Here is a 15,340-nt window from a genome sequence, read left to right on the forward strand (position 1 = left end):
AATTTCAAACGTCCTCCAGGAGTGCGGTAGAATTATTATTCGCTACCGCATGCTATCGAAAACTCGAATTTTCATCGTACAAACGAATCATCGATCGTTCGTCATTAATTTCAATAATCACCTTGACTATACAATTTTGATATATCATCAGCATAGGAGTATTATTAATAATTTAATATTACATGAAGTATCACTGAAAATATAGATTATATTTGTACCAGTGATGATACGTACTACACGCATTTTGTGGAGGGAAAAAGCAATGTCCAAGCGCAAATGTGAAATGTAAAATGTAAATCACTTTGAACAAGCGTAACGCAACCTTGGGAAGACGCGGATTTGAAACGCTGAATCGTGTGTAATATTAAAATTCACAATGGAGAACGAGGGTGGCTAATTAACGGGAGTAAGCCGCGCGAATAAATTATTTCTCTTGGTGTTCGATGTACAGGAGGGGTTCGCGCACACGTTCACATACACTCACGTATACACACACGAGTTGCCGTATTGGTTTTACTGCACGAAAGTGCATAGGCAAGAATGGAAGGCGTAAGCGCACGCGCGCGCTCTTGCACAAACGCGACACGAGTTTGTTCGTGACGTACGATACGTCGTTTCCATACGATTTGACGTAACGGAAGGACGAGTAAGAGATTCACAATCAGGACAATCTCCGCGTGTCGCAGTGTCAACCGGGACACAGAGCGTACGACCGCACTACTGTCAACCTGCGTAATTAATCCACGTTTCAGCGATGGAGGTAGGTCCGGCAGGAGCCTAAGATTTACCGCAGTCCAATTTTACACCTGTCCATCAGTTGCGGCCCCAGCGATACCTTCGTGCAATGAAACTTGCATGCTTAATAATTATCAAAGCACCAAGAACGAAGTCGGTGAGTGGGAAGAAAACGGACCAACCGTTTGGGCCGACGGCCTACTTTCTTTCTTCTATCATTAAATTGATCGTTGAATACGTTTAATAGAAAAGACATATCTCAGTAGTACACGAAAGTACGATATTGATTGCGAATTTTTAACAGTTTGTTTAAAAATACTTTTCAACAGACGCACAAAAAAGAAAATCACGTTATATTACGATCGAATATATAAGATTAAAATAATATAATACAAGAGAGAGAAGGAGCCAAGATTGGCATGAAAATTTAAGGAAAAATAAATCTCGAGTAAAGAAATAACTAAATTCTAGAGAGAAAAAGAAAAATAGGGAAGGGAACCAGCGACTAAGTTATAAAGAACGTCCGAGATACTCGCAACTCAGCGCAACACTTACTAGGCGAGCGGTAATAAACCTCGGTCGCGAAGTCTCGCGGATTTATTTTTCACTTGCGCCTTGCTGTTTTACACGCGTGACTAATGCAGAGGGTAACCTAAGATCATAATGAAAAACGTCATTTATTCATAAATCTTGGCGATATACGTTTATGTCCTAGATGTTACATCTTACTTGGAATCTAAATTTTATGTGTAACGTAGGCGGATACGTAGGCAACTGTAGAGTTAACGACTCACGCCTTATACTTCTAACGAGCGAGCTACGTGTAACAAGGGTTACGTTGATGTTACAGCATACGATGAAGGGTCTTACATCGTAACTTCGTCGTGACTTCAACTACCGAAAGTATGACCTTTCAAGAGCTTTTTGCAAAGGGTTATTTTGAAGGATCGTGCAGGATTTAATATGACATTTAGCGCACTTTTAATGAATCCACGCTGAAGTCAATAAGACACGAGACACTATACTTTTCCTATTTTTCGCAATAGTTTGACCGTTAGTAGATAACTACCCTTTTTTTTTGTTGATACGATAATAAAGTACTTCTCAACGATCGTTAAAAAGAGTATAATAATAGATCAAAGATAAGCTACATTTAATTTTCCGGATATATGTATTACGCATATAAAGATAGCTAGTCCCATAACGATTCTTGATCATTCATGCTTATTTTGTTGAGTCCAATATTCCAGTTGCGCCAAGCGACAGTTCGCCCGGTTATTACTGCGCGGACGGAAACGTTCATAGAATTCATGGTTGCCTTTAGAGCCATTGGTACCACGGCATAACTTCGGATTGGTTTTAACGATGGCGACCGACTACACGAAAAGCACTGTTCCGCAAGCACGTTATAAATTACATAGGATATATTCCCTACAATACTAATCTAGCAGTTCTTAATCTCATTCATTTTCATTTCGAGCTGTCGAGCAAGATCTTTAGATTTTACAAGTTTCACATGGTTGTTCGTGCTTATAGATGACTTTTGTCATTTTTCTACAGAGAATTAATGTCGTCGATAAGGGCTGAGCTTTCGTATGATGGTTTCAATGATATAGAGATATCGGGGTATAAGAAAATTAGCTGAAAATAAAGCGTTCATTATACTCCAGAGATACCTAGAATCAAGAACAATAAACTATAATTCATTGGTCTTATGTATACGATCGCAATAAAACAACCTCTTCTTTAGATTCCTTTTCCTTCTATTTTTTTATTTATATTGACCAGTAAGGTAAAGCTTATTGTTAATTCACTTTGGGCGTTCCCGAACGATATCGTAAGGATGATAATAGAGAAGAAATGCTATAAATGATAGAACAATTGTATACTCGCGATAATACATGTCGATAAATTACCTGCTGCTAATGTAAATAAAAGCCTTAGCGTCTATTTTTGTATTCGTATCTTCTTTTTCCGATATCAAACCGTTTTACGTCAAACATTTCGTTTCGATCATGACCTGTATTCCATGATACAGTAAAAACCGTCGTGAGAAGTGTAACCATCCGTTATAAGCAAGCTTCTGCGAGGTTCCGATACTGCATCATCGATCAGAGAGCAGCATCGTGAAATATTTACATATCTGCTCGTACGCGTGAAAAATTTAAATTTGAAGTAACATAATCGATCGCTCGGCCGCTGGTGTCCCGAATTTTACGCTCGAGTTACGGTCGAGTTTCGCTTTAGAATTTTCATACATTTTCGTTTGGAATCTTTTCTCTTTTTTTTCTTTTTTTTTTTTTCATTTTATCGTGCCATCATCTGCCGAAACTCGATATCTGATCCGATACACGGCAGCTGTTATTATTACTGCAACTGTAGCACCTGATGTTATCGCACTCAATCCGCAACTATTGACGCGATGGTACTGTTACAATAAAATCACCAAAAAATAATGTTGAAAAAAACGAGGATGTTTAGTATGACGGATTTCACGGATATACGCTTCTTCATCTTTATACAAATTTGTGTATAACTTATCAGTAATAAATTATAATGTATATTTTTTTTTAAATACTCAAGTAAAAGAAGAACACACACACGCACAACAATTATAGAACATTAATGAGATGCGTTAAACGTTTACGAGCTGATCCGTTATGGCATTGAAATAACGAATCTCTATGTTCATAAATTCCATTCTTTAATTCATTTCCAAATGAGGATGCTAATAATAATTACCATTATTATAAGAGCATTGCGAGAAGTATAATGATAATCAAAGTAATTTTGGTTAGTTTTCAAGAATCTCTGGTAAGATAAAGAGAAACCGATATGCTTTTACCTTGTTACGAATGTTACGAATCCTTTGTGTAAATGGAATGGGAGAGAGAAGGAGAGGAGGAGAATAAAGAGGAAAAGGGTTAAGTGGATAGTGAATGCATCGTGTTGGATGCTCATTTGGCAAAATCTACCTTCTATAGAAGAGCATTCTTGTCATAATTATTTACAGAGTTTGAGAAGGAGTCGATGGACGACGGAATCGAAGAGACAGAGCTTCCGTGGTACTTCGTTTACGGTAACGTACATGTATACACGCGTGACCTGAGTAGACGCAAACATCCGATGGCGTAGGATGTACAACGAAGCGTAGAACGATGAATACAAGGTAGGTAGTTGGAACACAACTACGGACATGAGGGTTGGTTAAAGAGGGAAAAGGAGAATGAGATAGAGAGATAGAGATAGAGAGAGAGAGAGAGAGAGAGAGAGAGATAGAAAGTGAGATGACGGTAGTCGAAGCAAATATTGCGATCGAACGAACAAAGGTCCTTTCGCGAAATGGAAGAGCTGCGTAGTAGATAGTGTTGAATGTTCATGAAACGCATCGAGGCGGTTACCTCGTGCTTGAGTAGTTGAACCTGTGGCCCGAATTACGATATCGAGCCATGAATATATCCTAGTACCAATAGTACATACCACTTTCAACCTATCTGTGCAATTTTAAGCCAAAGCCTATGGATATATGACTCGCTATATCGTAACACTATAGGGAGTAACACATACTACAAACCTCTAAGGCAATATTCGAATAACTTTGGTACGATGGAAAAATAAACTCTGGCAAACTCTGAATCGATATAATTTACTTTTATTTCCTATGTAGAAATAATCGTAAGAACTTCTTTGATATAACCTTTATCTCAATCATTTCTTAAATCACCAGTTTTAACTATCTGTGTGCGATAAACGATCACGAAATAAAGAAGTGTAGGAAATGATCGCGAAGAGAAGTTAGTAGCGTCGGAAGAGTTTATTTTTCGTTTTCTTTAGAAAGTAACCCATCGAAAAATCGCAAACTCGGGTTAAAAGTCGAAGACGTTGTAAGACTGAGGTCAAGCCAGCGGATCGAAGTGAACCTCGGAAAGCTTTCGTGCCCAAAGTAGAGAAAAGTTCGGCAGACTTGTGGTCGAAGGTATCGTAGGCATTATGTGATCCGAATCTCGGGTATTATTCTATAATCTATTCGAGCGGATGATAGTGTTGGCGATGGCGGTTAGGGGCGGTTGCACGCGGAGCCGTAGCCTCGTTCGGTTTGTGCACGCTATCATCCATGAATAAGCGCCCTCGCTACGTTTCTCTCCTATCTCCACCCTCTTTGCCCTTTCTCTCTCTCTCTCTCTCATCCTTTTCTGAACATGGTACGATCTCTCTCTCTAACGCTCGTACGATCGCAAACGCATACATTGTTTGACCCGGGGGATAGATACGTCGGTGCGCCCTCACCTGTTATACACGCTCAAGCACGCGTTGTTACCCCTCCTCCTTTCCTCGTTATCGTTCCTCCTTGATTATGGTTGCACATACCAGCGATGGTGAGAGGGTGAAGTCTCTTCGTTGTTAATGCTTATTTACCGTGTAATGCAAAGGGTATCGTATATGCGAGAGCAAAGGAGCTATGACTACGAACGTCGAAGGATACTTAAAGGGACAGAAAGAGAGAGAGAGAGAGAGAGAGAGAGAGAGAGAGAAAGTCGATATCGAGCAATGAGCTTTGAGAAACACAGGAAGATAGAAATGGAACAGAACGAAGCTACGTTACTGTGATTTATGATGATTGTAATGAAGACGAGAGATTGGAATACCTACGTTGCCCTACACGAAACGCATTCGTGGATACTTATTCGCCATACTTTTTCGGCTTTACCTACTCTTTATCTTTTTCTTTTTTCTTTTCCTTTTTCTTCTTCTTCTTCTTCTTCTTTTTTTTCTTATTTTTCTCTCCATTAACGAGTGCCATTTACGATTCTAATACTCTCGACGATGCATATGCATTAATTTTACTAAAACGAGAATGATTAATGATTCGGTACGTCGACGATATCAAGATAGTTCTCGCGTAACGATGTTGCTTTTAATATTCTTGTGGACTAATAATATTAGCCGACGAAACATCGATTATGATTATCAACTTTATTATAGTCCTAACATTGTAATCGTCTAGTCTAATTTAATCAAAATCTAGATTCAGTAAAATTATAAATTTTCGCATCAAAGATAGTGAATTATAATATTTTGTGTAAATTCAAAATTTGATTAATTAACTTATCCAAGAACTTTAAGATGATTATTTTAGTATTAAATTGCCGAAGGGTAAAATGTGATTATTAGTAAACATGTATCATAATGGAAACACTACAATGCACACATGTGCCAGTCAAAGTCAAATCCTGGCCCATGGACAAGGTAAGATAAATAAATACATTTATTTGAAGATCTAAATATTGTCTATATATTTTGATCAAGAATATTGGGACAGGGAAGTTCGTAAGGTTTCCTATGGGACACAGGTGGAACAAATAACGTCTCAATTCGTCCGTTTTCGTTTTCTTTTCAACGAATTCACTCGTGCACGCTCCCCTATTCTGCTTTATTTTGCAGGTGTCAGTAGGTGGAAAAAGGGTAAGGATGGATCGCGAATGGAAAATAAAATGGTTGCTGAATACGCGAGAAAAAGATAGGAAAAGAAAGAGAGAAGCCATAGTGTCTGACCTGTGACCTCGAGGACACGAGCGAGGGGCACGACCCCTGACCAGTTTCAACCCCGTCGTAATCCAGGGACGAATCCCCAAGATCCCCACGGCCTGGTTTCACTGGAAACAGCACGGCACTACTCGTACGAGACTTCGACCTATCACGTTCGAAAACTCTTATTACGTACGTAGTATGTATTACATACTCAGAGATACTCTGTAAATCTAGACGACTTTTGACGATAATTTTTCTATTCTTTTTTTGACTATAAAACAAAAAAACAAAAATAAATACGTATATAGGATAATATATATTTTCAAATAAATAGAAATTATATTTCGTTTATATTACTCTTTACATATTATTTTTTGCACATCAATCGAATACTTTGTTTGGAAAAAGTAATCATTTTTTTGACGTTCTTGACGATAAAACCGCTTAAACGGAATACGAAAACTCTCATAGAATATGAATTCGAAAGGACGTAATGTCCAATCGTTGGAATGATTTATCGTAAATGCAATAAGAGAAATATCTGCTTGGAGAAAGAACCATAGGATTCCTGGACCGTAGGGAGCATTTATCAAATATTACCTCTACGCGATAGCAGCCGATTCGCGTGTTATGTTTTATGATTTTCTTTAAACGGAACATTACCAGTACAAATAACGAGCTTTACATTTTTCTATATAAAAATAAGCTCGATGCTAGTACATGAGTTTAGCAGGATTAATCATAGCCCACAAGTGTGTTACGTCAAGTCAGAGAAGCTTTATTTACCTGCCCGAGGCGAGTGTTATCGATATCCTTTACATGACAAGCAATACCCTCCAGCTGGTAAATATCATTTTGTCGACTGTAACTACTATAAGTGATCAGTGATCGTATCTTGCATTATTTCATTATTATTATATCGATTTATATATATATATATATATATATGTTTCCATTGGATATCGAAACATTTAACATGCTAGAATGTCGAGTCTTTTCGATAAATTGTTGAGTTATAAATTATAGGATATTATGTTCATTCGTCACAAATAATAATTGTTTCTTTGTACGAAATTAATTATTAATTTATAATATCCATATTGAGACAGATTTATTTCAATGAAAAATAAGTCATTTAAGAACCGAATTGTTTTTAACAAGCATATGCGTTGAGAACATTTTTTACAACCATTGAAACAACGAACTATTATTTCATTTGCGAATAAAAAAAGACGGGTCTCATTAGGGGGAGGGAGGAACGAAACATTTCTATTCCTTTAAGTTTAAGTAGACATTTGGGAACAGGTTGGTTCAAAAACCTGAATTGCTTAGGAATTCAAAGTAGTTTTCCGGAAAACGGAAGAACTGGATTCGCAATGCTACCCAAACAACCCAACTCTTTTCACGGTTTCTACATTAATTAACTATTATAATGAAACACACAATGGTGGATAGTAAAACAATCTCTTAATAATGGAATAGTAGCAGGAATATCTTCTTGTTGAAGCATACACGATTATTTGATCATTTCCGCGGCTATTTTTGAGTTTCTGCGTATAAAATTAAATTGTCTATCTGTTGTTAAACTGTTTATCTGTTAATTAGCTAGCAGAGGTAAATTATTTGTGAGCAGGGATAAAAATTAAAATAATTGTCAATTAAATACGTTTGAATTGTGAACAAAGGTGTTAACGTCGACAAAGGTTAGTAGCCGCGTACATATCTGATAACCGTACAGAGTTAACCTTTATACATAATACATTAATATGTATATCATATATATAGAGAATATAGAAATGTAGTAGCATCGATGAGAGTGTACAACGTTTGCAAATAGCTTGGATGGTGGTGAACGTATCGGTTTACAGGTTGCCGCTCGTGGTCTATGATAGAGGCATAGTTGGCATACCGAGCCTTCCTCGCATGGTATGTTATAATTAGAGCTTCTCTGCACGCACGCAACATTGATATGTCCACGACGAGAATCGAAATACTTCCTTAATAAGATGAGACCGATAAACAAAGGGTTAAATGCTTGCGCGACCTTCGTAACTCGGTCCTCAATCACCCCACTGATTACGTTTAAAGCATATTCAAATTATTAAATATAGTGAATATTTTGAAACTTTTATTTTTATCGAAATCAGCAATCGATCAGCAATTGCAGCATAAACTGCAAAGCAAATTTGCCTTATATTTGAAAATAAGTTATGACAGTAATCGTTTTGTCTTCTTACGATTCTATTATTGATCTCAAACTCTTCATTTGCATATACGTATGTATTCTAAAGTTACACGCGTGAAATACAAACGCTATGCGTTCTTCTATTCATGAAGTAATTCCTATGCGAGATCTTTTACCCGAACGTAAGAGAAGTTTTATTTAAAACTATCGTTAACTTGGAATTCCCAAAGTATCGTTTTATATTTTCCATTTGGCTTTTTTCTTTCTTCCTTGTCTCTTTCTCTCTCTTTCTCTTTCTCTCTCCCTTTCTGTTTCATCGATGTTATCGAATCGATAGAGACTTCGTGGCATGCTCGCTTCGTGCCACTGGCACACGCGTATGTATTGTATATATGTATACACGTATATCTATGTAGGTACGTGTACTGAGATCGTAACGAGAACGATTTATAGTTAGTTGCATCTCGAAACACGGCAGCAGTTGATATCGTTAAAAGCGGGAGAACATTTCTATTTTAGCAACAATATGCAGCTGTTTCAGATTAAAACGTATTTCATCGGTAGATTCTATGAACGTGCCATGTTTTCCTGGTTGTCTCAGTATCAAACATCTCACTTTCTTTCTCTCTTTCTCTTGATATTAAATTGATTCGATGCACGCTAAGATTATTAATCGTAGAAAGCTAAAATGTAATAAAAATCTCAAAGATGACTTTGGAGTTTAGGGGAACACGCGGGACCATAACGGCAAATTATTTGGTGCAATGTTAAAAAGTCGTCTAGCGTTGAGAACAAGTAGGAATTTGTGTTGCTTCAGCGGTTGTGGTGTTCTTTCTGACGTGCTCCATGAAGTTGCGGTTTCACGTCGGTTTGCGGTAGGTGTGCTAAAGCTGAATTCGGAACGCATCTCGTCAAGTGAAATTCTTCGAAGAACAAATTTTGCCGTCTCCATCTTTTCCTTTCGTCCTTTCTTTTTTCACCTTCTTTTTAGCCTCTTCCTTCTACTTTTCTTCTATTTTCAAACAGTAGGACAACCAATCTTTTCTCTTTTTTACATTCTCAGAGCATAGCTGAGTTATTTATCCTTCCCAATGGAACTTACAACGCGGGACTTTTCCTTCGGTTTCTCTCTCTCTTTCTCTTCCTCTTTCCTTCTTTCTTTCCTACTTACTTTCTTTCTTTCTCCGTTTCCAACCGCCATTATCTTCGCGTCCATTTGACGGAGAATTTTCGTTTTTATCTTACTACCCGAGAAAACGTCTCGAGCATGGAAGAACGTTCAATCCTGACGTATTATCGAATCGTAGGAAATTTATTCCATAATTATCCATAATTCTCGAGCTAATGTTTTTGTTCAAGGCATCGTAGAAAGTAATAGATGGATGGATTACGAGAAACAGCTGTGCCCAACTCGGTCATACGGCTCTAGAATTAATCCTTTATTTTGCTCTGACAATTAGAGAAATAAATTTAGATCGGGAAGGGGGGGGGCGGGTGGTGGGAATTTATAGAGACAATAATATTTCATATTTAATGAATCGTTGTAAGGAAACTTATGCGTTTGTTAGTTAAACGAAATGTAATCTATAGTTATTAGTTAAATATAATTATTATATAATATTTAAATCGATGTGTGTATAATCTAACGTATATGAAATGTTTTTTTCCTGAGGATCTAAAATTATTCTAAAGATATTTTAATGATTACATTATTTAACGACAGAGGAGTAATTTAAATCTCAAAGATGGGAAAAATACGTAAGCCCTGGCTCGCATTTAATTAAAATAGACAGACGAGCAAGATAATTAGCCGGAGTGCTAATTAATTGCTTCTCTTTAAAGAAACGATTACCGAAAGAGCGAAAGAGCGAAAGAGTGGTCAATACTCTTCTTGATTCTCTGACGTTACAACTCTGACATAGATACAACGACATTAATGCTGACGCTGCCTAAAAAGACGAGAAGGAAACAACGGAGAACATCAGAACTCGGTTATTAATTATCTGATGAACTTATCAGCAAGAATCTCGGAAATGTCAGACTCGGTTCCTTTCTCCTCTTTCTCCTCCCGATCCCTGTATTCTCCTTCGTTTATCACCGATCGATATTTATCGACACGTTGTAATTACATGCCACGTTGGCTGATTGTGCCCTATTGCAATTCTCATTACATTTATCGAACCCCCTTTTTTACGTGTGTCTTCTTATTTTCTTTTTATTTCTCGACAAACGAGTTCTCTTATACCAAATGTTATTTAACATCAACCCTTTCTTTTTCTCTCTGGTATTCGATTTATTCTTTTATTTTTGATCATTTACAGAACTTATATTACTGTTAATTAAAATTTCGATTCTCGTATTTTTATTGTTGTAATGTTTAAATGTTCTTTAAAAATTATTAACAGAAATTAATAAATAATATCTAAATGTATTCTATTTAATTGTGTTCTATTAAAAATTTACATTCATGTGCTATCTTTTATTTTTGGATTAAAACTTCATTTCTGATACAATTTTTGAACTCGTAAGCAATATATGGAACGAAAAATATGATAAATGTAATAAATTGAAACAAATTTTCTCACGAAATATGATCAATGAAAGTAACTCGGGTTATGCATATTCGTTTGAAAAATTTTTATATCCAATTGTAACGCTAGTGTGTTTCTCTCGCAGATGTACGAAAAATGAAAATTTTGCAATTTATAGATACTAAATGATGAAATAAAATCTTTCTTGTAATCATTTTTTTTTTCGTGCAAACGCATTTATAGTTTTCTATAAAATATTTTAATATAAAAAATAAGAGTATGTTAAAAGTAATAGAAACAAGTAATTAAGTAAGATTATTTTTCTACATTTTCTACGACTCAATATATGCAGACGACCATTAAATATTATAGTCACCGGATTTCTTTGATATACGTTTTATTTTTTTTTCCATTAACTCATTTATAATATCAAGCAAAAATAAGAACCACAAGTGATTCTATTTACAAAAAGGAAAAGGAAAAGGATTATGAAAGTGAGATAAAAAAAAAATGCATTTTTTTGATAAATATCTACCGTAATCTTCGTGCACATACGCATGAACTTTGAAACATACTAAGAGATTACTCTCTTTTCGTATAAGTTCTCTTAAATAAGTTTTTCATCAACGTAAAGAGATCGTAAAAAACGTCAAAGAGTCGAGAGATTAATCGTTAATCGCACAATCGTTGCATTTTTCCGTAGAAAAAATAATAAGAGGATAATAAAGTATAACGAGTGCATTTAATTAACTATTTTCTTATTATAAAGTGATGATAAAATATTTCTTATATTTCATAATGGATGTTAATTGAGTTTCATGAAGTTTTATAAAGAAAAACAATGGAATTTAAGAAAAATAAGAAACAAAGAGTGATAGAAAACCATTTAATAAATGCAATACCGTAAACAATAATGTTCTTTGGAATGTGAAAAGGAATTTTGGGCGAAAAGCATTAAAGGCAACGTAGGGAAGTACGGTGACGTACGTTTAATAACGGCACGGTGGTACCATATACTCTCCGCATCATGGTGCAGTAGTGATGTAACGCGCTTTAGAAAATCTTGGCCGAGGCACACGAGAAGAGGGTAGTTTATTGCATATTAGTCGAAGAACCGTAGATTCCTAAAGTACTCGACATTTTTCCCAGTCACCATGCGGACCAGAAAAGCTTTACGAATGAGTTCGTTGGAAATTGTCAACCTTGGAAAAGCAAAATTTTTACTTCGGCTTCTCGACTAATCCTATTAAATATATTTTACATTTTTTTTGCTGCTAAAATTATGTTACGAAATATTTTGAATGAATGATAATGGATATACTTAATTCAATCGAAACTATTTATAGTTTCAAAATAATAAATGAAAATTTCGATGGAAATACAACATATAACCGATATTATTTTATTCGCAAGTATTTCATTTAGTTTTTATACCTTCGATATAGTAATATAATTATAATACTTACGTATAGAGTGGCACTCCGGCTTCATCTTTAAACCAGAAAACCATGTGTAGAGTGTCCTCTCCTGGAGGAGTAATATCGCATGGTAATTCCACTTGTTTTCCTTCAACAACGCTGATGTTGACCAATGGAACTGTAAAAACAAATACTTTTTCTTACAAAATATACAGTCAGAAACAAATAATTGAAGTTTTTGGTTGTAGTCGAAAAAAATAGGGATATATTATAAGGTGATTGAAATAGAAAAGATTAAACAATATACGTATAGCACCAGTTGAGGTGATTGTACGAAAGGACATGTATAGGGAGGAAGAATAAGGACGAAAAGAGAGAGAGAGAAAGGAATGAAAGGAGGAGTGGGATAAAGGGAGGAAGCGTAAGCTCGGGAGTCAATTTCCTGAATTCGGTAGTCGGCGAAGCTTACACAAGAGTAACCCGGATTTCCTGCGGACGCTTGCTGTGCGTCCTTCGATTTCAGAAATCCAGGCATTCCGATGCGTCTGCAATTCAATGAGGATCGCCACGGCGGATATGTAAAACGCAAACCGCTCGGGTTACGATAGGATTAAGAGGAGCAGCTTATGAAATTTCATTTCCACAAGAGAATCGAAAGAAGAGTGGAAGAGGAGGAGTAGAAGGAAGAGGAGTAGGGGGAGGATTACCATGAAACCATTTGGAACGCAAGGATGTTACCGTAAAACCATGTAGCATTGGGAAGTTGTACCGGACCCTGTGCGACGTTGATCGTGAAGAAGGCGTCTGTATAAAAGGAAGTGAGGGAAGGGAAAAAGAAGAGGAAGAGGTAGTATGCTCGGTATGGTCAAGATGCAAGTGGAAACCTCGAGGGTCAGATCGTACGAGGAGGCCAATTCCTTCGTAAATTCCGGTAGGCTATTCCCGAGAAACGAGTTTCCATTCGATTTGGTCGACTGCCTTCGTCTTTCTTCCTTGGCGGATGGACGAAACAAGTAGCAAAGATACGAACGTCCAAGCAATGTTGTCCATCCGGGTCCCTCAGACTTTTTCTTACCGATCGATTTAAAAGAACGAGCCAGTGTTCATCTGATCGAAATCGATTTGTTACATAGCTTGATCTTCTTTTCCTCCGTTGGCCAACGAGAAAACGACAATGTAGGTAAAGATGTCCGAGTAATAGGCTAACATGGCGTAAAGCGAAAGAACATTGCATTTACATTGTTTTTTTTTCCTCACTTTATCCTTTTTCGTTATTGACTTCGAAGATAACAATTTTTCCAATTTTACCTCCAAGGTGGTCATCAAAGACGAAAATTTACCAACTCAACCGACTTAGGACAAATATGTATTCCAATGAGTTTACTTATTTATATTCAACAGATACGTTGGCCAAGAGGGAAGCCGCGATAGGGCTATATATCAGCCACGAATATAGCATGCGAACGTGTAGTTTAAATACCAGAGGAGCCTTGAAAGCCGTTTCGATTAATGGAATTCCGCAACATGTCCGCAATTAACCCTCAAAGACCCGAGGCGTTGGGTGAAATGTCCAGCGCGCTAATGGTGAACGAGCCTCGTGTTGCATCCGAAACACATTTAATGAATTCATTATCGATCGAAATCAGCGGGCAACGAGAGGTGAACGAGCGAGAGGAGGATAGTTAGTTACCTGCCCAAAACATTCGACAAAGATCCAACATATGAAAATTTCAAATTATCGACAGTGCTACGCCACGGATGCATAGCATCAACGTCGCGCTACGACAAACATAATATGAGTGAATTAACCATGAATGAAACTAATTTTTGGATAATAAAATATGTATTGTATCAATGTATTGACGAAGTAGAATATTAAAGATAAGCGATTGATGAACGATTAAATATCATGAGATTGCAATATTATTTCTTATATTTAACTTTTTTATATTTCAATGATATCTTATCACGCTTGAACATTGCTATTATATATCTAATCATAAATTTTTATTATTATATCTTATAATATCTTAAGCATAATGAATCTCTGAGAATAACAACTATTATAATTTGATTCGACGCAGTTAACCAACAATATATCTCTTAGTGAAATCGAAAGGGACTACATTTTATATTTATTGCCGGATGTAGGAAAATCCTGTTAATCCTGACGAGTTTGATCATAGTGCCGGCATACTTTAATACGACAAAAACCACTTGAACCAACAACGACGAGGTAAGTTTTTTCTTTTAATTTTTTATCAAAAAGATAATAATTGTCGTGCGAATAAAAATGTGTTTGTCAAAGGGTTCTGAAAAAATCCGATTACTTTTGCATATTTCAATTTATGTTTTACTGTTGGCATTGCATGTGATATTAATTTTTTTTGAAGGATTCGCAAACGAGTAAAAAATTAATTTCGAATGTAATTAGTTGAGAACGAAAGAGAGAGAAAGAGAGAGAGAGAGAGAATAAGAGAGCTAGAACAAAGTTACACGAGCGGTGCTATAAATATGTCGTAACGACGTACATAGCTATGAAGACAATTTACGCGATGTATCACCGAACTTTATCGCAAAATGGAACCAATTACCGGCATAATTTCGCAAGAATGCTGTAACGAAAATCGATAATCGAAAATGATCTACACTCTAGTTGTTTGTTGAGCTTTCAAATATTTATAACGTTCCTGAAAGCATTCACGATAGAAGAGAGATAGTGGGAGAGAGAGAGAGAGAGAGAGTTATGCTACGCATATAGCACGTTGTAATTAACGATGAACGAGCAAAGGTTTCTCATTGCATAAGTCATACGAATATATTGTCTTTGATTTCAAACGAACGTAGGTACTCCCTAATGGAATTTTAATTAAGGCTGGCTTATATCGATAATCAAATATACTTTTAATAATTGCATATTTTCAAAGTATGTTGATTGAAAA

The 15,340-nt window shown here is 36.2% G+C and overlaps 1 protein-coding gene across 3 annotated transcripts in view; it reads right to left on the reverse strand.

The window, feature by feature from the left end:
• LOC122518803 (nephrin) overlaps positions 1 to 15,340 on the reverse strand; it is a 298,229-nt gene that overhangs the window by 169,831 nt on the left and 113,058 nt on the right. For all 3 annotated transcript variants that reach the window (XM_043637915.1, XM_043637908.1, XM_043637923.1), the window contains exon 3: positions 12,447 to 12,576. In XM_043637915.1, the coding sequence (XP_043493850.1) occupies positions 12,447 to 12,576 (130 nt within the window). The remainder of the gene's footprint in view (positions 1 to 12,446; positions 12,577 to 15,340) is intronic.

Source organism: Polistes fuscatus, unplaced genomic scaffold (assembly GCF_010416935.1).
Source record: "Polistes fuscatus isolate 324 unplaced genomic scaffold, CU_Pfus_HIC Scaffold1, whole genome shotgun sequence".
Taxonomy (NCBI): Eukaryota; Metazoa; Arthropoda; class Insecta; order Hymenoptera; family Vespidae; genus Polistes; species Polistes fuscatus.